This window comes from Microcebus murinus, chromosome 14 (genome assembly GCF_040939455.1).
Source record: "Microcebus murinus isolate Inina chromosome 14, M.murinus_Inina_mat1.0, whole genome shotgun sequence".
In the NCBI taxonomy this organism is placed as follows: Eukaryota; Metazoa; Chordata; class Mammalia; order Primates; family Cheirogaleidae; genus Microcebus; species Microcebus murinus.
In genome coordinates this window covers 65,450,442-65,472,740 of record NC_134117.1, presented here as the reverse complement: position 1 = coordinate 65,472,740, position 22,299 = coordinate 65,450,442, and the positions used below count along the sequence as shown (strand labels likewise).

The 22,299-nt window shown below is 56.4% G+C and overlaps 1 protein-coding gene across 2 annotated transcripts; it reads right to left on the bottom strand.

Annotated features, from left to right (window-relative positions):
* Positions 1–723: 723 nt before the first annotated feature.
* Positions 724–21,804, bottom strand: CDHR1 (cadherin related family member 1). 2 transcript variants are annotated; one of them, XM_012764703.2, is made up of 17 exons: positions 21,661–21,804; positions 20,952–21,047; positions 19,859–20,004; positions 18,657–18,707; positions 17,356–17,445; positions 16,103–16,189; positions 15,020–15,136; positions 13,844–13,987; positions 12,666–12,744; positions 10,883–10,983; positions 8,439–8,642; positions 7,779–7,931; positions 6,071–6,235; positions 5,516–5,583; positions 4,857–5,085; positions 3,720–3,977; positions 724–3,126 (listed from the first exon to the last, which is right to left on the bottom strand). In XM_012764703.2, exons 1-17 carry the CDS (start codon positions 21,713–21,715, stop codon positions 2,608–2,610), a joined length of 2,562 nt encoding a protein of 853 aa, XP_012620157.2. In that variant the 5' UTR covers positions 21,716–21,804; the 3' UTR covers positions 724–2,607. The 2 variants fall into 2 exon arrangements, with proteins under 2 accessions (XP_012620157.2, XP_075866301.1); XM_076010186.1 differs by lacking the exon at positions 21,661–21,804 and having other exon boundaries at positions 20,952–21,042.
* Between the last annotated feature and the right edge of the window lie 495 nt (positions 21,805–22,299).

Sequence of the window (22,299 nt, the reverse complement as noted above, 5' to 3'; positions counted from 1 at the left end):
CTTACCCGTCATTGACTAACCAGCCATCTTATGGGGTGTACGCAGCAATCATAGGAACAATATGTTTATCATGTGGCCTCCAGACCCCCAATGCTGTGGGGCAGGGCTACTCTTGCTACTCGCAGCTCAGGTCCTTTGTTATGCCTGTAGGCAACATCCTTGTTTATCACAGGACCTTGTCTGGAATAGATTACTTTCAAACACTCTGGGCAGAACACAAACATTACTCACTAACTTTAATTCTTTTTTTTTTTTTTTTGAGACAGAGTCTCGCTTTGTTGTCCAGGCTAGAGTGAGTGCCGTGGCGTCAGCCTCGCTCACAGCAACCTCAAACTCCTGGGCTCGAGCGATCCTTCTGCCTCAGCCTCCCAAGTAGCTGGGACTACAGGCATGCGCCACCATGCCCGGCTAATTTTTTTTTTATATACATATCAGTTGGTCAATTAATTTCTTTCTATTTATAGTAGAGACGGGGTCTCACTCTTGCTCAGGCTGGTTTTGAACTCCTGACCTTGAGCAATCTGCCCGCCTCGGCCTCCCAGAGAGCTAGGATTACAGGCGTGAGCCACCGCGCCCGGCCAGTAACTTTAATTCTTAAACTAGGAAAATATATGTCAGTCCCCTACACCACCCATAAAGGGGCCAGGAGGCACGTTGTCCTTGGCTGTGTGTTGGGAAAACTGGTTTCCATAGGTCAGCAAACACAAACGAAAGCAGGGAGCAGGAGGCCAGCTTGGCCTTTGGTTAATAGATTTTATTTACCATTTACAAAAGAGGTGGATCGCATGCACGTTGTAAGGATGCTCCCTGAAACAGGCTGCAGAGTGTCTGCTCTCTACAGTGTCTGGGATGCTGGATTGCTAGAGACCACCTTGCACTTACACTGTCCGAGTCGGAGACTGCAGAAACCCCAATAAGGGGTCTGCAAACTGGCACATCTCAGTAACAAAACAGACTCAGAAATCAAGAAAACCACATGTGTATATAATCTGCTTAAATAAAATCACTGGCGTATTCTAGGGGAGCTGTTAGTGAGTGGAGCAATATGCAAAGAGCTGTTTCACTTTTCTCTCCCTGTGTGCATCTCTAGGTTTCCTTATAGCAGGTTCCTTAAACCTCTTTGTATTAGCCATGGAGAACTTGTGAGATTTCTCTCCTGGGGGAGGGTGTCACGAGGTGAGGAGGTGTGCCCCAGCTACAGGAAGATGCCAAGGAGCTGGGAGCCCTCAGACCAGACCCCTGCCACCAACCTGCTGTGTGGCCTTGGGCAAACCACTCCTCTCTTGGGAACTTGTTTTCCTCATCTTGGCAAAATGAAGGCTTGGACCGGATGTTGCTGCCCAGCCCTGGTTCTCTCTGATGGTGGCTGACCAGGGCCACTCAGGGCATGGGGTGATGGGAGAACGGAAAGGGAGGTGTGTGAGTCACGGACAGTGCCATCATCCAGTGACAGCCCCAAACCCAACACAGTGCCTCCTGGGGCACTCGGCAGAGTAGCTCTGAGACTCCTAATACTTTCTGGAAGAGCTGCAGACTCCTAACACTTTCTGGAACTGGACTGCAGAAAAATACTGTGCATTTGTGCCCCTCTGCACTTAGCTACAGTCCTCATCACTGCTATTTTCTTTGCTCCTCACCCTAGACTTGCACGTGAGGCAGACAGGGCTTACTTTCTTCATTTGACAATTGAGGGAAAAGATGATCGGGGAGTTTAAACAGCTTTCCCAAGGGCATGCAATGAGAGTACAAGAGCCAGATAAAAACAGAAGTGTCCCCAGACCCCAGTCCTGATATCCATCTACCACCCTGAACTGTCTCTTCAAGGATGACTGGGGGCCAGCGCTTTAGAGAAGGGCCTTGACGCTCTTCCAGGTGCCTTTAGGGCCACCATCAAGGCTCCAGCTTGGACATTTCCGGGTCCAGGGCAATCCTGGCTGAGGACATCTGCCCTCACTCTTGGCAAGGCCCATCTTCCACCTCCATGTCCCTGGTCCCTCATGGGCACAGCAGGGCCCCCAGACTCTGCCCAGATGCCATGCTCCCACTTTCCAATGGTGTTCGGGCACAGCCCCGCGGCCAGTGTGAGTTGTCAGTGCACTTTTTCCCTCCCCTGTATTTGCTGTGCCTGTATTTGCTCTCCCACAGCTTGCAAGGTTCACTGACCTCCAGCTGAGCCAGGGTGAACCTCCTTTTCCTGCTGCTGCTCCCAGCCACAGGCTTCAGGATCCAGAGTCTAGTCGGCCTTGTTCCATGTGGCCAGGGCCCTGCTCCTTGACTAAGGACGGTGAGATCCCAGTAGGACCCAAGGGACTATGAGCTCTGGGGTTGGTGATGCATACAGCTGGCTCGTTGTCAATTGCCAGCCCAGGAGAGTGGGGAGCAATGTATCTGTGTCAAGGATTTGGGTCACAGGGACGCGTTTGCCAATGGCATTCCATGTCCGGAGAAACCTCTTGCCCAAGGCCTCGTGCAGAGTTCTGTGTATCGAGGTGACACCATTCTACAAAACATGGATGACCTTAAGGAGCAGAGGGTGGGGAGCATGGTCCAAGTGGTGGGGTGGTGAGGGTTGGGGTGAGGGGGACAGGAGGGGCCACAGGACACACTCTAGAAGTAAGCCTTGTTGTGCTTCTCAAACTTTTGCTTGAGCTCAGAGACCAGAGTTGCCTGGGTGGAGCTTCCCGCAGTTTGGGGTTTTGGTGGCAGCTGGTGCTGCTGGGGAGTGAGTGACCCAGACACTGTGGGCACAGTCCACTGGGCCGTGGCCGTGCTGGGTGGTGGGGGAAGGGCCGGGGCTCTGGGGGGCTGGGAGCTTTCTGGGCTGTTGTTGTTGCAGTTCCCATTGGGAGGATCCTCTTTGAGCACGAACTTGGTAGCGGCCTTGGGCTTCCTGGGCTTGAGCCACTCCATGCGGACGGCGCGGGGAGTGGGGCTGGACCGCTTGCGGAGCACACGCCGCACGGGCAGGACCTTGTTGGACTTCTTGTTGCGCCAGAAGGTGGCAGTGGAGATGAGGACGGTGATGGCCACGATGGTGGCCATGACCCCGGCCAGCACTCCCACAGCCTTCATGGAGTTGTCCTTGGTCTGTATCAGGAAGGCCGCCATGGGGCTCCGGGCCAGCGTCTGCAAGAAAGAGCCACCCCTGCACTCAGCTGTTCCTGCCCGGGCCCCGGGGGACGGAGCAGGGCATGCGCTTCCCTACGCCTGATGGCTTTTCAACTTCCTGGGATTCCCTTTGAGAGTCTGCTAATACCTGCGGGCTTCTGTCCGGGAAAACACGCATGGAGAGACGGAAGTGATGCGAACAACCTCTCCTAGGCTCAGAACTGGACTCTGTCCTTTGGAAAGTACAGCATTGCTCACCTCTGATTATAGGGGGCCCCATCCACCCACAGGATCGGGAATCCTTTAAGGGACTGCTTTTCTGCCAGGCACTGAGCTGAGAACGACATGTAATGACTTTACTTCCGCCTCCACCCGTGTGAAGGAGGCACCATCATTCCCATTTTACGAGAAAGGAAATGGAGCCTTCGCAAAGCCCAAAGCCACACCACGGGTAAGTACTGAAACTAGAGTTTCAACTTGATCGGCACAGGCCGCCTTTATGGCATCGAGTGTCCTTTGGAGGAAGCCCGGGGTGGCCCTCCCTGCTCTGCCACGTGGCAGAGGCCCGAGCTGGCCCTGTGACCCCTTTCCTGACCGTGGCTTGTGCCCACCTCTGTGTCCGTGATGTCGATCTTGAGTAAGGCCGTGGTGCTGAAGGAGGGGGAGCCGCGGTCCTTGGCCTGCACCTCCAGGGACCAGGTGCAGTCCCCGCTCTGCGTGATGTTGTGCAGGGCGTCCAGCGAGCGGATGGAGTTCTTGAGCCAGATCTCCCCTGTGCGCGCGTCGATGTCGAACACGTTGGCCGGCTCTGCGCGGGTGATGGAATAGTCCACCAGGTTGTTGGGCTCTTCCGCGTCCTGGTCTGTGGCCTGTGCACGGGCAGAAGCAGACCCCAGCTGGCTTTGGCGGCCAGACCTGTGCACACTTGCCGAATCAGAGCTCCTGTGGGGCTTGCTGGGTTGGTGAAATTTCACCCCAAAACAGGACTCCTTGAGATGAAGAGTATTTTTAACTAAAGGCCCTTAGAGATCAACAGGCCTTGGAAACGCCTTTCCCTCTGTATTCATAAAATAAAAACAAAAACAGGCCCAACAAAAAGAGCCATCAACTTTCCTTCCCCTCCCTGTTATCTCAATGTATTGCAGCAAAGAATATCAAGAACGCAACCAGACCTGGCAAGACACGTCTCTTGGGTTGATTTCATTTCCAAACAGAATCATTCACACTCTGTTTCCCCCCATCCATTCATTCTTCCACGTATCTATCTATCCTCCCTAGCAGCCATTCTGCCCCTAAACAGAATCACCTGGATTCCTCATCTCCCCCTCCCTTCTGCAATGAGGGCATATAAATTTCTGGACCCCACTGGGATATCGGGCAATCACCTGATTCCCCCCATGTGCTCAGTAAATAAATCTCTTTCTTATTAATCTGCCTTTTGTGAGTTGATCTTAAGGAGAACCTTTGGGGGGGGGGTTAAGGGGAGGTTTCCCCTCCACTCCATAGTTGCTAAGTGACTTGTCCAGGGATATAGAGGCAGAAGGAAGGGACCTGGGATTCCAAGTCAAGGGTTTCAGAGTCCACACTGTTTGCCGCGTGGAGAAGACGGTGAGGTGCAGGGGAAAGCCACTGCCCCGAGGGCGGGCAGAGCGGCTACGGGAGGTGAGGCAGGCCCAGCCCCTGACCCCCTATTTGTAATGTGGAGGAACCCCGCTTTCAGGTGAGCACAACCGCGATCTGAACCCCACCTCGATTTTCACGGGTGCCCCCAGCACCATCATCTCCTTCTGGATGCTCTTTTTAAACTGGGGGTAGTGGTCGTTGACATCCAGCAGGGTGATGAACACCTCGGCCAGGCTGTACTTGCCCTCCATGTCCTCTGCCTTCACATAGAAGCTGTACCTGGCGGTGGCCTCAGCATCCAGGCTGGCCCAGGGCTGGGTGTAGATGAGCCCAGTGATTGGGTGGATCATGAAGCTGCCGGGCACAGAGAGTGCAGACACGGGTGTGCATGTGTACATACACACGTGCACACACACACACACACGCACAGGAGCTGCCTCCAAAGCGACAGTGAGGCATCGCACAGCTCCTCCCAGGTGTCCCCCTGCTCCCTCCCCTCCTTGCAGTCTGACTGGGGGAGGCAGACCCACCTGTGAACTCACCCATCTATAATTTCACTGTGGAGCTTGACAACCCCAGCAGCGTCCCTCCCTCTCTCCCTGTGGCCCGCCCTCGCCCCAGCCCAGTCCTGTCTCCAGGCCCTGACAATGACCTTCCTCACCGAGTGTGTCCCTCCAGCTCGCCTCCTCCGCAGCCCAGGCTCCTATCCCCGCCCCATTCCCCGCCACCCTCAGCCTCCCAAGCCCCCTGCCTGAGGCCCTGTCCCGGTTCTGGAAGGACTTACAGCTCCGCCCCGGTTCCATAGGTGGAGTATTTGACCTCGCCCCAGGGCCCTGTGTCCGGATCCATAGCCTGGAAGAGAGAAAGCTCCTGGTGGTGCACGGTGGCGCATGCCTCATTGTCAGGGCATGTTGGCAGCTCTGTGTCCAAAGGTTGCTTTTAACCGGCAAAGCAAGGGAATTTGGGGGTTGTCCCAGCTGGGGAGAAACTGATCTGGAGGCCCGTGCTGGAGCCCTAGTTTTCCTCCAAGGAGTTCTCAAGAGTTGAAGGAACCAGTTTAGATCTGGAAGGCATCTATCCCTCCTTCATACATGAGGAAGGCGGAGATGGGTCCCGTGCCCTGTGCCTGGGGTTTACACATACATATGTCCTCACTGCAGTCCTGTGAGGTGATGATGTCCCCATTGTATGGATGATGAACTGAGGACAAGAGAGGGCAAGCACCTGGTCCAAGGACAGCTAATGAGCGTGGGCTTTGCCATTCAAGCGGAACCTGGATTGGTCTCACTTCACAACGCCCCTTACCCCACCCTGGTCCCTGGGCCAGTCCCCAACCCACCGTGACAGCCACCACGTTGGAGCCTCCTGGGGCATTCTCGGGGATCCTGGCAATGTAGTAGTGGGAGGTGAACTTGGGGACATTGTCGTTGGTGTCCAGGAGCTGGATCACAACATCCGCCGTGGAGCTGAACTTCTCTGGTGTGTTCACCTCGATGGCCAGGAGCTGGGAAGGAAGGAAACGGGGACCTCACTGGTCAGACAGTCACCCAGGGCTGTCCACCCTGGGAGTGCTCCACCTCTGTCTCCCAGGGCTGCTCTAGCACCGCCTGCCGTGTCTCCCGCTCTGACTCACAGCTGCCACTGCCTACAAGGTCACCTCTAAGGCCCGACATCAGCGCCCACCCCTCTTGCCATGCCAGCTTTCTGATCACTCCCATTTGTAGGGAGCCAGTTCCTTTTGTTCCACTGAGCTGCACATTCCCTTCTAGTTCCGATTTCCTGACTATTCTTATAAGTTTATTTCTCCAGATAAAAACCAGTATAATTTTGTCAGGGCTTCTCACCACCTCTCCAAAGGAAATTCTAAGGAATAGTTAATTGGGGTGGCATTGAATTCGTTATTAACTTAAGGAGAATTGGCATTTTTAAAACACAGTATGTCTTTACATTTCTTGCTTTCTCAATATCCCTTTGTGAAATTTCGCATTTTTTGACATTTAGATGTGGCATGTACCTTGTTACAGTAATTCCTATGAATTTTATCTGTTGGTGGTTATTGTAAAAGAGAATCTTTTATTTCATTATATTTTCTTTTTAAAATAGTTTTCTTTGCATGGTATGTATGACTCCATATGTTTTCTTATTGTCATTTTTGTATGTAGAAAAACTATTGGATTTTGTGTATTAACTTTGTAATCAAGCACATTAGTAATTTTGCTGTGTTTCTAATAGTTTTTCAATACTTTCTCTGAGATTTGTTTTTTAAGCAATTACATCACCTGTAAATAAGGATCATTTTGTCTCTTCTTCCTTTCTAATATTTGTATTTCCTGTTTCCTTTCTTTATCCAGGAATAAGGTTATTATAGGAATCATGCTAAATAACAGTGGTGCTAGCAGGTATTCATGCTTTGTTCCTGGCCTCATAGGCTGCTTTTTGTATCCCGCTTTTAAGCACATTGCTGGCTATAGGTGGATATGCATATATGTGAATAATTATAAATAACAGTAACAATTTAAATAATATCAACGAAGTATTTATTTTTCCTTTTAAAAATATATAACTTTTATGTTAATATATAAAATGCACTTGTAATTTTATATAACTATGAATGATGTCAACAGAGTATTTTTTCCTCCTTCTGCTAAGGTTGTTATCCAAATAAGATGACAGATGTCAAAAGGCCTATGAGAAAGCAACTACCTCGATAATCAAACAGTTTTTCTCTCTCCATCTATTACCATGGCAAATTATGGGGTGGTTTTTCTTTGCATTTCTAGGGCTGGCTGTGGTTTAGAGGGTGGGAGTTCAGTGACACTGAGGCTGTGAATAGCCTGCAGAAGTCTCTGTGTACCCCCCTTCTTCCTCCCCCACCCCTGCTTCCCCTGATTTCCCATGGAGCCAGGGACAGAGGGTCAGGGAGGAAAAGAGTGGGGCCAGAAAGGGCAGGGAGTGGCAAGGGACCCGCCTCAGGAATGAATTGTGATGCTGATGTGAGCTCCTGGGACCCCCCCCCCCCATTCAGGGCAGCGCAAAGCACCACCTACCTTGAAGGTTAACACTTTGGATTTTTCAAAGTCGATGGCGGCTGAGTTCTCCACAATGATGGTAACTTGAGCTTCGTTCAGGACCGTCTGTGGGACCACTCGGAAGATGCCCCCAGGTCCCACCAGCCGCAAGTTGAATTTGGCATTGGCTCCCTGAGCAACAGAGTTTGTAGATAGGAAAGAGGGAAGATAAATGAGAATAGAATCTTATTAATATATGCTTCATGCTATACAGAAGGAGCTTTTGTATGCCCTTAACCCTGGGGGGTGAGTGTTATTACTTCTCTCTATGAGCAAGTTGACCAAGGATCAGAAAGATTTAGCAGGTTATGAGGACTGAGCCAGGTAACAAACATATAACTCTGAGCCCTGTGCAGGTGGCATTCACAAATGCCTGTGTGGCTGGTCAGATGCAGGTTTGCTTTTGTTGGACTGGCTTTTACTTTTGACCTGACTGTTATTGCCTTTCGGCTAAGCAGATAGCCTTTGGTTGGCTACCGGCCCTCCTCTCCCTCTTGGTTACACCCTCCTGATTCATTCATTCTGGGACCTGCCTGGCTCTGCCACAAACGCAGTGGAGGTTGATGCAGACCTGGTTGGCCTTGGGACCTGGGCGGCACTCCGTCTGCAGGAAGGCGGGGTGAAGGGATGCACACGCACCTGGTCCGAGTCGTTGACCGTGATCTTGAGGCCCCGCAGGATCTCGCCCTGGGGCGGATGCTCCGTCATGGACAGCTCAAACCTGTTCTGGGGCCCGCTCTCCCCGTAGAATGTTGGCGGGTGGTTGTTGAGGTCCACAATCCTGATGGTTACTGGGACCATGGCCTGGGCAGCTGGGCCCTCCACAGAGCTGACCTCGGTCACCTGGGGTGGGGACACGTGGCGATGGCTGTGTGGCAGGCAGGCTCTTGAGATGTTCCCAGTGATCCTACTGTTCATGCCCCCTCCCTAATGTGCCTATAATGTCCTATAATGCTCTCTCCCTAAGTGTGGCCTGGCTTGGTGACTTGCTTCTAACTGACAGCATATGGCAAAGATGGTGCAATCTCCCTTCATGATTAGATTACAAGAGATCAAAATGCCGTCTTGATAGTGGATGAAGCAGGCAGTGATGCTGGAGAGGCCCATGTGACAAGGAACTGATGGTGACCAATAGCCTGTGGTCGCTGAGGCTCTTAGCCCAACAGCTCAACTGAGTCCTGCCAACAGCCAGGTGAGCGTGGGAGCCGATCTTTCCCCAGTCAAGCCTTCAGATGAGACCCCGGTCCTGGCTGACAGTCTTATTGCAATCGCAGGAGAGACCTTAAAGCTGCGGCCCAGCCAAGCTGAGCCTGGACTCCTGATCCACAGAAACTGAGAGATATGCATGTGTGTTGTTTTAAGTTGCTAAGTTTCCGGTAACTTATTATGCAGCAATGGATAAATAATACAGGCCGCAAAGCCAGGGCTGAGAGTCCATAGCCATCAACCATGTGGCAAATATCCTCTGAGCTCTTTGAAGCCTGTTTCCCCTTGTTCCATGAGTATGCCTGGTCTTATCCACCCTAACATGGCCCTCCCCCTCCTTCACACCCTCGGTGCTGTCCTAACTCTCTCCCCTCTCGGAAGCCCACGCCTGCCATTTCCATCCCCACTCCCCACTCATTCTCACCCCACCCCGTGTAGGCAGTTCACTCTGACTTCCATGCTGCATCAGCACCATCACTGTTTTTTCTCCCAGGTGCTCTACTCCCTTGGCCAATTGGCTGTGCTCTCTGCAGTCCTCCTCAGCCTCTCTGGCCCCTCCCGGGGGCCCCCTGCCCTTGCCCCCTGCTCTCTCTCAGCCCTCCATGGCTCCCGCAGCTGTGCTTGGTGACCACTCCTCTCTCCCTGCAGCCGCTCTCTCATTCCCCGCCCCCCGTGCCTCTCACAGCTGCCTGTACGTTGGCGCTCTGTCCCCCAAGTTCCAAACCCATATGCCCAAGTCTAGGTGCTTCAACTCGTGTGCCCCTCCAGCGCCCACATTCGCCATTCCCTGCCTAGTCACTCGACTCTGATGGCAGCACCGCCCCATCCCTCACTGTCACACCCTCCAACTGCTACCTTCTGTGCAGTGTGACTCCTGCGTAATTTATTTTGTCCTTTCCTGCCATCCGCCTCCCCTCCTCCCTGCAGGCCCTCTTCCTCCATCACGCTGTCCAATGGCTCTGCCTCCCTGCGTCGCATCCAGCTCCCTCCAAGCTCGAGTGGAGACCAGAATTCCCAAACTCTAGGCTGGAACTAGGGCCAGAATCACCTGGCTGCAGAGTCCTTCCCATTCCCAGGAGAGGGTCCTGGAAGTCTGGGTTGGCCAAACTCTCCCAATTTGGAAACCCCACCAGTCCAGTGAGCAGCCAGAGGGAGCCTCCAGCAAGTGACTGTAACCCTGCTCAGAACCTTCAGTGGGGCTTTGTTGCTCGTGGGCAGGACCAGCCAAATATAAATAATTTGCCTGGTGAAAAATAACAATCTAGGGTCCCTGTTCAAACATTATCAGGAATTTCAAATAGTAGAGCATTAAGCTTAGTGTGGGATGCTTCTAAGGACGGTCCCCATGTGACTGCACAGGTCACCTGCCCTGCCCTGGGCACAAATCCATTCCCCACATGCAGGGCTCCTCTGGCCCCAGCCTGGGAGTCCAACTTTCCTTCTTCTCCAGGCTGCCGTGGCTCTCTGCTCTGGTCTCCCCTGACTCCTGGGTGTTTCCCTAACACATCACGTGCTCTCGCCTCCAGCCTGGGCTCTCTGGGCTTTTCTGGCTTAGAATGCCCTCACTCTGCCCCCACCGACCAATGCCCCTGCCACCAGTATGCACCTGCTAGATCCTACCCATGTGTGAGGCACCACTGCTTCAGCGCTACCTCCTCCTGCCTTTTCATGACTCTGCTTGTGAGTCCACGTCCCCCTCCCCTCCCTGGGGGCTTCCTGCCGATCTGCTGCAGCCTGGTTGGGGTGCTCTTTGGAGCAACATCGAGCCCCTCCCAGACTGTGAGCCCCAGGGGAATGGGGGAAAGGACCTTCCAGGGCCTCTGCAGCCTTCCCGGGCCAAAGGGCAGGCGGGGAAGGCCAGGCTAGAAGGAAGGTACCTGCACGTGCAGCTCATACACCTCTCTCTGGAGCTGGGCAGGGCTCTGCGTGACCGAGATGGCTCCAGTCGTCTCGTTAATTTCAAAGGCACCATCGCTCCCTGTCAGAGGAGAGACACGCCTGTAGTTCCGCACAGGGCCACGGCGGGGCGCAGGCAGTTGTGCCACACGCTCCTCTCGCCTTACCTCGGGCAAGTCTCCTCCACAGAATGTAATCCTGTCACCTGAGTCTTGCCAATGAGGAAACTGAGTCTCAGAGGGGCTAAGCAACTTGTGTGAGGTTACACAGCAAGTGCAGAGCTGGGACTTTTACTCACTTCTGTTCAGCTTCCAGATTCCACAGTGTCCTTCTCTTATGCATAATAGTGTGTACATGTGTACGGGTATGTGTGTGTGTATGTGTACGGGTATGTGTGTGTGTATGTGTGTGTGCATGTGTACGGGTATGTGTGTGTGTATGTGTGTGTGCATGTGTATGGGTATGTGTGTGTATGTGTGTGTGCATGTGTACGGGTATGTGTGTGTGTGCGCACATGCACGGGTGTGTGTGTGTGTGCAAGTGTACGGGTATGTCTGTGTGTATGTGTGTGTGCATGTGTACGGGTGTGTGTGTGTATGTGTGTGTGCATGTGTACGGGTATGTGTGTGTGTATGTGTGTGTGCATGTGTACCGGTGTGTGTGTGTGCACGTGTACGGGTGTGTGTGTGCATGTGTATGGGTATGTGTGTATGTGTGTGTGTAAGTGTACGGGTATGTGTGTGTGCAAGTGTACGGGTAGGTGTGTGTGTGTGCAAGTGTACGGGTATGTGTGTGTGCAAGTGTACGGGGAGGGGGGTGTGTGTGTGTGCATGTGTACGAGTATGTATGTGTGTGTGCATGTGTATGGGGAGGGGTGTGTGTGAAGGAAAGAGAAGGAGGGAAGGAAAGGGAAGCAGGGAGAGGAGGGGATGAGCAAGAGGAGAGGGAGAGAGGAGACTGGAGGAGAAGAAGAGGCGGTGGGCGATGGGTGGGGTGGGTGCTCTGTCACTGGGCGAGGGTGTGCAGCGGTGGCGTGGGGGGAAGGCAGCCAAGGGTCTGTGCGCTTGCAGAAAGCAGCCCGTGTGTGATGGGCATGTCTGTCCATGTGTGAGCTGCTGGGGAGCAAATGTGCACCCGGCGTGTCCGAGGGACAGGGTTGGGGTGCGTGCGTAGACATGTGCACGTTGGGATCGGGTGCCTGGCGTGATGACGTGACCCAGCCCAGGGACAGCTCGGGCTGCTCAGTTGCTGCCGGCTGTAGGAGGAACACAGACTCTGGAGCCAGCAGACTCAGGGTCAAATCCAGTGGTGGGAACTTGGGATGCCCCCTTAGCTTCTCTGAGCCTCAGTTTTCTCGTCCATAGGTAGGGCTAGCACTAGAGAGATGCCCCGTTATCACTGCATTTGATTCACTTAATGCAGCTACATGCTCTAGGCTAAAAATTTAAAAAGAATGAGAAAACACACAGGGCAATTTAAGAAGTGTGAGAGATGTTGCCGCCCGTCCCCACCAGTGAGCGTGAGCCCAGGGTGAAGGGAGCACGTTCACGCCACCCACACTGCTTTCCGTGCTCCCGCCCCCGTGCTGAATGTAATGGCATGCAGGGGCCGGAGCACGAGCAGAGGACACTTGCGACCACCTGGGGGCCAGCACTTCTCTCCACACATCGAGGTCCTGTCAGTGAGGGAGCTGGGATCCAGAGCTTGGGGAACCTAGTCACCCAAAGAGTCGGGGCTGCAGCCCCACAGCCGCCGCAGACTCACCGTTGACGAGGCTGTAGAGAACGCGGTGGGGTTTGCCCTGGTCTCCGTCCACGGCGACCACCTTCAGGACCTCCGAGCCCTTGGAGGAGCAGAAGCAGCTGCCTGAGGCTGATGGGTGGCACAGGGGCCTCCCCTCCCCCGACACTGCCCCATCTCGGAGGGGAGGGGCCGCCTCACCCAGGAAAAGAGACAGGCCTCCCTGAGGCCCGGGAGCGCAGCCCCGCCCTGCTTTGCTGGGGGCTCCCGGCACCCCTGGCCTGCAGGGCTGGAGGCGCAGCCTGAGTCCCGGCAGCTTCCTCACCCTCAGGGGTCCCTGCAGAGGGGGCTGCCCAGGGCCCAGAGCCTCCTGCACCAATTCCCGGCCCACACGCCGCATTCAGTCCTCAGTCCTCGCTTTTATTGCTCCCCAGCCCACCCCCCACAGCCCCCTCCATCAGAGGAGAGGAGGAGAGACAGGTGAGAGAGGGGCTGGGCAGGGACAGCCTCAAATGTGAAGCCCCAGGATTGGGATTCAAGCCCATGGGTCTTGGGTGCTGGCGTTGGAGGGTCTAGGGTTAGGGCTGCTGTGACCAGACAGGTCTGGCTCCACCTGTGCCTGCCGCCCCCACCTAGGCACCCTGTGCAGGCCATTCTCTCTGGCCTACTCGTGGCTGCTTCCTGTCCCGGTCCACAGGCTGCCCTCTCTCCCGGATCCCTGGCCCTCTGCACCTCTTTCTGCCCCTCCTTCTGCCCCCAGCTCCTCGGCAGGACGGCCTGGGCCTCGCCTGCCCTGTCCTGAGCCTCCGCCCAGGACAGCCCAACATTTCGCTCCCCCTCACTCAGCTTGTCTCCACGCCAGGTCTTGGATAGGTGTTTTTCCTGGTTTTATAAAGTCAAGAACACTCAGAAAATGGGGAAGTGCAAAGGGAAAATGCAGCTCAGTTCCACGGAGGGTTCTTGAGCCCCGGCCGAGTGAGGTCCGACTCTGGCCTGATATCGGCCCACGTCGAGCTCACGGCCGGTCTAGGGTCCCAAGGCCAGTTCAGGGCCTGAGCCAGGCTGAGTCCGGAGCTGGGCTCTGTGTGCAGAAAGTGACCTGGGCCGAGCCCAGCCACCCCTGGCAGGGGGTCCCAAGAGTCACGAGGGACAGGACAGGAGGCGCTGGGAGGGGACACTGGCTAAGGGGCTCAGCCACCCACCGGAAGAGTGTCCTCATACACGTAGCCGTAGTAGGGTGTGCCCACGAAGACAGGGGCCGTGTCCTGCACGTCCTCCACGTTGACCGTGACGGTGCTGGTGGCTGAGAACACCACGTCGGCCCCTCGAAGCCTCCCCCCACCATCCTGGGGAAGAATCGTGGGGACAGGGGAGAGTGAAGACAGGCTGGGCTCCGGAGTCAGACACACCGTTAGAGTCCGAGGGCTCCTGCCCTACTGGCTGTGGGGCCCGTTGTCCCCTCTGAGTGCTGCTTGCTCCTGCGTCTCCTCTCAGAGGAGCGTTGGGGAAGTTAAACGGGACGATGCGTGCAGGGCCCAGTCAGTGCCGGCGTGCAGGAGGTGCTCAGACATGTTCCTTTGGAAACAGGGTTAGTTCTCGCTCCAGGGCAATCGTGGCTGGCAGGGGGTCTACAGGAGGCGCTCAGAGCTGAATCTCCCCTCCCAGCGGGAGTCCCGCCTCACGCACCTCCTGAGGACCTACTACGTGCTCAGCCTGTGCTGGGTGCCACGGGGCCCACAGGAGTATGGCGCAGGCCTGAGCCCGAGCCTGTGGAAGGGAGGTGTGTGCCCAGCTGAGCCTCACAGCGTCCCAGCAGGTGGCCGCCTCCGGCCTTCCAGAACAGGCTGCAGCGGGAGGGCCTGCAGCCCGTCTGTGCCCAGCGGGGGCATTCCTGAAAGGCAAGCGCTGAGCCTGGAGGGACAGCGGGGATGTGTGTCCCTTGTCTGGGCACCTGCTGATCTCCAGTTCCACCCCGTGCACTTCAGACGCGTGAGGAGGTTAGTTAGGCTTTGGGGACGGGCAGATGAGGAAACTGAGGCTCAGAAAGGGTCACTGGTCACACAGAGAGGGGGAGGTAGGGGAGTAAGCCTGGCCAGAAAGAGGGGGTGCCTGGAGGCCGTGCCGTGGGGGTGGGAGGGGGACACACAGTCCTCTGGTCCTACCCAGGGCACCCTGGCCTGTCCATTTCCTGTCACTTTTGAGGAGCAAATGTCTCCCCAAGAAGGGAATGTGCCCTCTCCAGCCTCCCCGGAGAACACATCCGGGCAGGGTAGATTCATTTCCCCACACCCATCACACCTCCTGCTCTCCACATGGCCCCCACTCCATCGTGGACCCCAACCCCAGGGCTGAGAGAAGACTGGATGCCCCCCCATTACCTTGGCGACCACGGTGACGTAGTGGGTCCGGGACTTCTCATAGTCCAGAGTGGCCCCGGGCTGGAGGCGCAGCACGCCGCTCTGGCGGTCCACGGCAAACTGGGTGGAGTGCAGGCTCTGTGAAAGTTGGGGGGCCGGCTGGGCCTCAGGGAGGAACCCAGGCCAGCCCCAGGGATGGCTGCTCTGCTCACTAAAGGGGAGCCTCACTGCCCCTTGTCACAGGAAGTCTGGCCTCTGGGCTGAGGTTCAAACTTCAGGGCACCCAGGTTTTCTGGCCCCAGGTCCCCCTCTACAGTGGGGTCCCGGGCTTCTCCTCCCACGCCCTCTATCCAAACCAGAATGTTCCCTTCCAGGGCCTTCAGTTTTCTCCCTGCTCAGATGGGAAACAAACAGGAGCTCAGCCCCGGGCTAAGCTCTGGCCTGGAGGTTCCAGCAGGTAGAAATGTCTGCTGGGCTAGGCCGGAGAGGGTAGGGGCTAACACGTCATGGCCACACGGGGCAAGTGACTGCGGAGGGCCAGTCCCAGCAGCACGAGGGTGGGGGCAAGAGATGACGTGCAGCAGGAAGGAGGCCGGCAAGGAGCACCGCCCCGGTGGGGTGCTTAAAGGGCCTTCTAGCTAGGCGGGTCAGGCACCCTGTGCCGGGTCCTGTTACTGAAGCTTCACGGGTATGGAGACCTCACAGCAACCGGTGAGGATGTGCTTCTATCGCTCCCGTCCTACACGTGGGGAAGCTGAGCCGGAAACATTAGATAACGTGTTTAAGGCCATTCAGGTGGTAAGAGGTGGGATCTCCCCAGTGCCCGAGGAGTCCAGGGCATTTCCCCAGAACCTGTGTTTTCAGAGGTGTCGTAGCCCTCCTTCTTTTGAGAGCTGTCCCTTCTGCCTTTTTTCCTATTGACCATTCCGGACCCAAACAGGGATCTTCTGCCCCACGTGGGAGCCCCGGGGGAAGGGGCTGGGGACGTGGAGGGCTGAAGGTCTTGGGGACCCGGGAAGAGGGTGGGGACAGGCCAACTCAGAGGAAGCCAGGATGGGCCCTTCTGTCCCTCCCACCCAGGCCTTCCTGTGTGTCCCACCTTACCTGCAGGAAGTAGGTGACACTCCCTCCAGAGCCAGTGTCCTTGTCAACCGCTTGGACTTTAATGATGCTGCTCCCAGCAGGTGTGTCCTGAGGGGTCACAGCCACAGGGGGAGGGTCAGGGGCAGTGACAGGATGCTCAGGGAGCCAGGGGGCCCTGGAGCAGCGGGGTCAGGGGAGTGAACGGCTAGAAAGAGGCGAGGGGGTGGGGACGTGTGTGTGAGCCCCCACCAGGGGGAGGCAGAGTGGGTGCTGGAAACAGGGAAAGAAAAGGGAGCTCAAGAAGATAGATGCAGCTGGGCTGGGATGTCCTCAGGGAGCAGATGAGATGGAAACACCAAGACCCCAAATAGATAAAGGGTCTAAATATGAAACAGCAATTCACACGGAGGAAACGATTCAGAACCACAGACATAGTTAGGCTCACCGGGGACCACACGCCTACAGTTTCAAACAAGAATGAGATATCTTTCTGCTAGAGAATCAGCTGACATGTTAAACTTCCGGAATCCCGGTGTTGGCAAGGGGAGAGGGGACAAACCCTTCCCGGTGTCCCAGGGAGGGAGCAATCTGCTGCCCTTGGGGAAGAGCAATCTGGCAGCGCCCGCAATATGCACGCTGTCACCCGGTAATTTCAAATCTTGGATGGCAACTTAAGGAAACAATCCAAATTAAAAAAAAATAAAACTTATGACAGCAAAACTTTAAAGCACCTTGAATGTCCAAACCTCAGGGAATGGTTCTGTAAATGATGGCATGTTCACTCGATGAAAGCTATTAAAACGATAGTGACCCAGACTTCACAACGGACGAGGAAAATGCTCATGTTACAACTTAAGTGAAAAATAGGGTACAGAAAGCACTGTTCAGTACAGTCACAACTATGCCAAAAAAAAAAACCCAGAAAAAAATATACATAATCACAAAAAAGACTAGAAAGAAATGCACCGAAATTTAATGGATGTCTCCAGTTGGAGAGATTGAGAGTGATTTTTAAAACCATATTTTCTCCTACTTTTCTATATATTTCACATTTCCACAATAAACATACATTATGATTATAATGGAAATAGCAAATAAGTGTTACTTTGGAACAAAAATGAATCTGGGAGGGCAGGAAGGGTGACACGGGAGGCTCCGCTGAGGGCAATCGTCGATGGACAGGTGCCCTGCACTCCTGGCCACAGAACAGCCCAGGGGCTGGGCCAGGGACCCGGGGTAGCAGGTGCCGCCCTGCCTCGTGGCCCCCCACTCACCTCAGGAACCAGGACAACGTAAGGCTCCTGGATGAACCTGGGTGCCTCGTCATTGGCGTCGGTCACCAGGATCACGACTTTTTCTGCCACCTGCGAAAGGACAGAAAAGTCAGGAGTCCAGGCAGCGAGACCTTCTTGGGGCTCAAAGGACGGTGGACTCTAACACCCCCCAGGCAGATGTCCCTGCCCATCCCTCCTCTCTGTCTCCCTTCCTTCCTTCTTTTATCCATTCATGCAACAAATATTATTAAGCAGCAACGTGGTGTCCGACACCATGTCCCATCCTGGGGACAGAAGATGGCCTGATGGTGTGTTGCTTTGCACTGGCCACGGTGGCTGGGATTTGGGGGCAAAGATCGGCATATGAAAGAATGTGGTGACACCATCAGGGTGATAACAGACTGGGCTATGCAGGCGCTGAGGGTGAGGTCCCCGACCTGCACCACTCCACGGGCACCAAGCGCACCGTGGCCTGTGTGGATGCCTCTCCGGGGGTTGTGAGCGCTGCACCCAGCGGCCCAGGCTGTGGCGGTGGAGAGCAGGAAGGCTTCTCGCAGGGGTGAGAATTAAGCCTTTTGGCAGCTTTGCCAGGAGAGGCAAAGGGAAGGAGAGGGGCGGGAAGGTGTGCCTGGAAGAAGGGGCTGCGTGTGCAAAGGAAGAGAGTGAAATGCATGGTGAGCTCGCAGGACGGAAGTGGATTTGTGGCTAGAGGGTGGTGGGGTGGATGTGGGAGAAGTGGCGAGGCAGATGGTGCCCGATGGGCAGGCGCAGAATGCCAGACCAAAGTGTGGCTTTCACCCTTTAGGTGGCAGGGCCAGCTGTTAGTGCCTTGTGAGCCTGGGAGTGGGCAGATCTATGTTCCACAGTGACAGCTTTGGAGGCAACTGGGGCAAGAGAGTCAGGCAGCCAGAGAGCCCCTGGGGCCTGCTGCAGTCATCCTGGGGGCCACTGAGGAGGGCTGAGGGGAAGGGGTGGCTGGGGGACGCAGGTGAGGAGAGCATCTGGATGCCCAGGCGTTCAGCTCCGGTGGCTGGGCAGGGGGCCAAGACCCAGATTGCAGAAGGCAGATGGGGAGGGCTGCAGAACTCGGGTTAAACCCACCAGAAGTTCAGCTCAGAGAGCCTGGTCTCTCCACCCTCCTCCCTCCCTTCCTTCCACTCTGGCCTCAAGGCAGCCCTCGCCGGTGGGCCCTCTGGGCAGGTCTTGCTGGACCCTGGCTGAAATTTTCTGGGGGCCCCCAGCCTCACCCTTCTCATCCAAACCGCTGCGTGCTGCCAGGGGCTGGCCTGGGGTGCACTCACCAGATTCAGGCCGTCGGAAATGCTGATGATGGCTTCAATCTCATCCTCCCTCTGTAAGAAAGCACAGGGGCTGGGGGCTGGGAGTCTGCTGTGCCACGGGCCCCCCGAGCTCTCTGGACCTCTCTCTGCTCCACACACCAGTGTGAGGCCTGGGCACGCCCATGGAGCCGTGGAGCAGGGAGGGGTGGCAGTGACCGCCTGCCTGGCACGAGTGAACGCTGCCACCTGCCATCTTGAGACCTTATTTCAGGGCTTTTATGTCAGGGACTCTCAGAAACCCAGAGGGACTGTGAGGCTCCAACAGAAAATGCTCTCCTGCTCGAGTGATGAGAGAAGTCACCCTGGTGTGCCCAGGGTCCCACAAGGAAGACTTTTGCCCTATCTATTCATTTCCTTTTCCTCCCCCTTATCTCTCCCCGTCTCTCCATATTCCGGTTCTGCAGAGGTCCACATCCCTGGTGTCTCAGTGCTCTTAGGACGTGGTGGGACAGGGGTGTCGAGGGCTGTCGATGAGCAGGGGTGTTGGAGGTCACCCGATCCCATGGGTGCTGGGAGGGGGGGCTGGCAGCACAGACACAGCCACCATCTGTGTCCCCATAGCAATCTTGGGGGGGACCTCCCTTTCCTGTCTGTACCTGGCCTGCGGCGAGTGGGTGCTGCCATCAAACCAGAGCTGGCGGCAGCCCTGTGGCTAAGGTCCTGTCAAGAAGCTACCTGGGCTGACTGGCCTGGTAGGGGGGTCTCAAGGGAAACAAAGCCCATGCCCTGTCACCCGCGGGTTCAGGGCTGCAGAGGGGAATGCAGGCGTCTGCCAAGCTCAGACTCCCTCTCTCAGCCACTCTTTGCAGCCCTGGTCTGCTCGGAGTTTCCTGGGGTGTACAGGACCTCTCCAAAAGCGGGCTTGAAAAGTCACTTCATGAGCTTTCTTTCAGAAACTTCAAAGTGCAAACAGATTTAATTGAACATGCCTACAAGATTAGCAGGGCTGGCAGGTGCTCACTAGAGGAACCCCACCGTTCGCTCTGTGAGAGTAAAGCCGCCTCTGCCTCTGGAGCAACCTAGAGAGCCCACAGCGCGGCTGTGCCCTGGCAGCGCCCCCACCCTGCAGAAAGGTTCTAACCACTGTGTCTCCAGGCCCCTCCCGCCCGCAGAGGTCTGCCTGCAGGCAGCAGGCCCGCAGCGCTCCCCACATCTCCCCATACCTCTCTGTCCAGCTCTTCAATCAGAGTGATGTTTCCAAAATTGGGGTCAATGGAAAAGACACTTCTAGCGCTGGGGTCAAAGCTGATGTGGTAGGAGACGGGGTCTCCCTCGGGGTCTGTTCCATTCAGGGTGTAGACATGGGAGCCTGGAAGGAGACACAGGGGGGTGGACCTGGAACCTGGGACCCAACTTCCTAACAGTGGCAGCTGCTCAGGACCAAGGGTTCAACTGTTTATATTAAGTCACTATTCAGTTCAGTGCCAAAGACACCATCCTGACCTGGGCGCTCACTGCTGGCCTCAGCCCTGCTGGCAGCTTCTCACTTTTTATCTTTGTTCTTCACAGCTGTTCCATGCTACCTGCCAGATTGTACCCTACAGCGCAGACCACAAAGGAGGTGCAGGTCTGCTGGGCCCAATTGTAGAACCTACATTTCCCTCTGCCTGGTAATGACTCCTCTCTCTCGAGCCAAGACTGGGGGCTCCCTGGGTTTGGGGGGCCAGGGGGAAAGGGAGCAGCCACTAAGGCAGGGGAGGTGCCCGGTGGTGCAGCGCTATGCCCCAATGCCTGGACTGGCTCTGCAGGGATTTCTGAAGGCAGGCACCTGTTTTGCTCTCCTTGCTTCTTCTTTCCCCCAGAGTTCCCAGTTCCACAGGGAGAGCAAGATAAAGTGTGAAATCTCTCCTCTCTCTCCTTTTCCCTTCTCTCTGCAAATCTCAGCAAGTTAAATGCTCTTGGGCCATTCTAAAGCCTAGAGACCTGAGGCTCAGGGAGGTAAATATGTTTGCTCAAGTTCACACAGCAAGTAAGGGACAGTGTTACTACCATGTTGTGAGCCACTGCCTGCAGCTTAGGGCTGACCCTGTCTCAGGGTTCACACCCTGGTCTCCAGGACTGGCCAGGCTTAGGTCGCCATGGCAGCGGTGACCTCCTTTCCTGCCACTGTCTGGGGAATTCAGAGAGCAAACAGGACGCCCTGGGGAGTGCATTAAACCTCATAGGCCCAAAGGAATCACAGTTGGGTTCCTATGTCCAGGAGAAGGCGACCCACCCCTCAGGGAGACTGTGGGGGCGGGTGCCAGGGCTACTCACCCACGGGGGTGTCCTCTGGAAGGCTGAACAGGGCCATGTTTCCGTTGGTGCTGCCGACCCCGTTGTCGAAGAAGTAAGGGGCAAAGTTGGCTTGGGCTGGGAAGAGAACAGAGACAGAACAGATCGGCCGGGAGAGACTGAGCACCAGCGGGTCTCGCGTCAGGTCCCACTAGTGGGCAGGGGTGCTCCACCTCCTCGACCCGGGAGCACCCAGCGACCCCGCTGGGGGTCAACCAGAGAGTCCCCCCAACCCCTCCACCGTGGTGGGCTCAGACTGGGCTCGGGCTTGTCAGGGACACACACCTTCTGGGAGCTAAGAACCCAGGTAGCGCCCAAGCCCAAGGCCCCCCCCATGCATGGACGGACTGGGTTCTGTGCTCAGAGAGTGGTAGTGCCCCGGCCAAGGTCACACCGGGAGCCGGCGCGCCCTCCCCTGCCCCACGCAGCCACCGGAGCCGCCGCCAAACCTCCTGACCCGCTTCTGAACAGGCGAGAGCGGCGGGCGTCTGGGCGCAAACCCCAGGGCTCCAGGACGCCGCCCGGCGAAGCGCCCCGGGCGCTCCCCGTCCCAGGGGCCATGCAGCTGGAAGGATTTCCCCGCTCTGTCCCCCGGCCCGAGTCCCACTCTGGACGTGGACGGCCCGGGACCATGTCCCTGTGGCCACCCGGGTAAGCGCCGACGCCCACGCCCTCCCCGTCGACCGCTCACCCAGGCACAGGCGCAGCAGCCCCAGGACCAGGGCGACCCACCGGCCGCGCCTCATGTCGCTGCCGGCGCGGAGTGTCGCTTGCCGCCGCCCAGCCGGCCGCGGGAGCACGGAGCATGCCCTGGCCCCGCGAGGAGAGCAGAGGCGACAATGAGGGTGGCGGCGGCGGCGGGAGGGGCGCGGGGCGAGAGCGCCGGGTGGCGCGAGGGCGCTAAGCGGATGACACGGCTCGGATCTGCGCAGCTGGAGGCTTCTGCCGGTGCCTAATGAGACCAATTAGTGGGCACAGAGCTGGGGACCCGCTCCCAGCCGCGCGGGGCGGGAGGGCGCGGCGAGACCACTCCTTCCTCCTGCCGCGCCCCCTTTGCCCGGGGGTGGGGGGCTAAGAGCGGGGTACCCGGGAGCCCCAGGTCCCGGGATGGGAGCCCCAGGGACGCGGGTGGAGTGTCTACCCCCCAGCTTGTCCTGAGCAGGGCGCTGGAAAATTGGGGCTTCCTGGTGTCCTTAAGTCCTGGTGGAGCTCGGGCTCCTCTAGAGTTTTCCTTTCTCCTGAACTTCCTGTGTGACTTTCAGAGGGTTCACCCGCTCTCTGAGTCGAGCATTCTTTTTTTTTTTTTTTTTTGAGACAGAGTCTCGCTTTG

Excerpts from the sequence above, each read along its gene's own strand:
- CDHR1 (XM_012764703.2), bottom strand. The coding sequence starts at position 21,715 with ATGAGGCGCGGCCGGTGGGTCGCCCTGGTCCTGGGGCTGCTGCGCCTG. Across the intron at positions 21,048-21,660 it reads GCTGCTGCGCCTGTGCCTGG|CCCAAGCCAACTTTGCCCCT; the intron begins GTGAGCGGTCGA and ends TTCTCTTCCCAG. Across the intron at positions 3,127-3,719 it reads TCGACATCACGGACACAGAG|ACGCTGGCCCGGAGCCCCAT; the intron begins GTGGGCACAAGC and ends TCTTTCTTGCAG.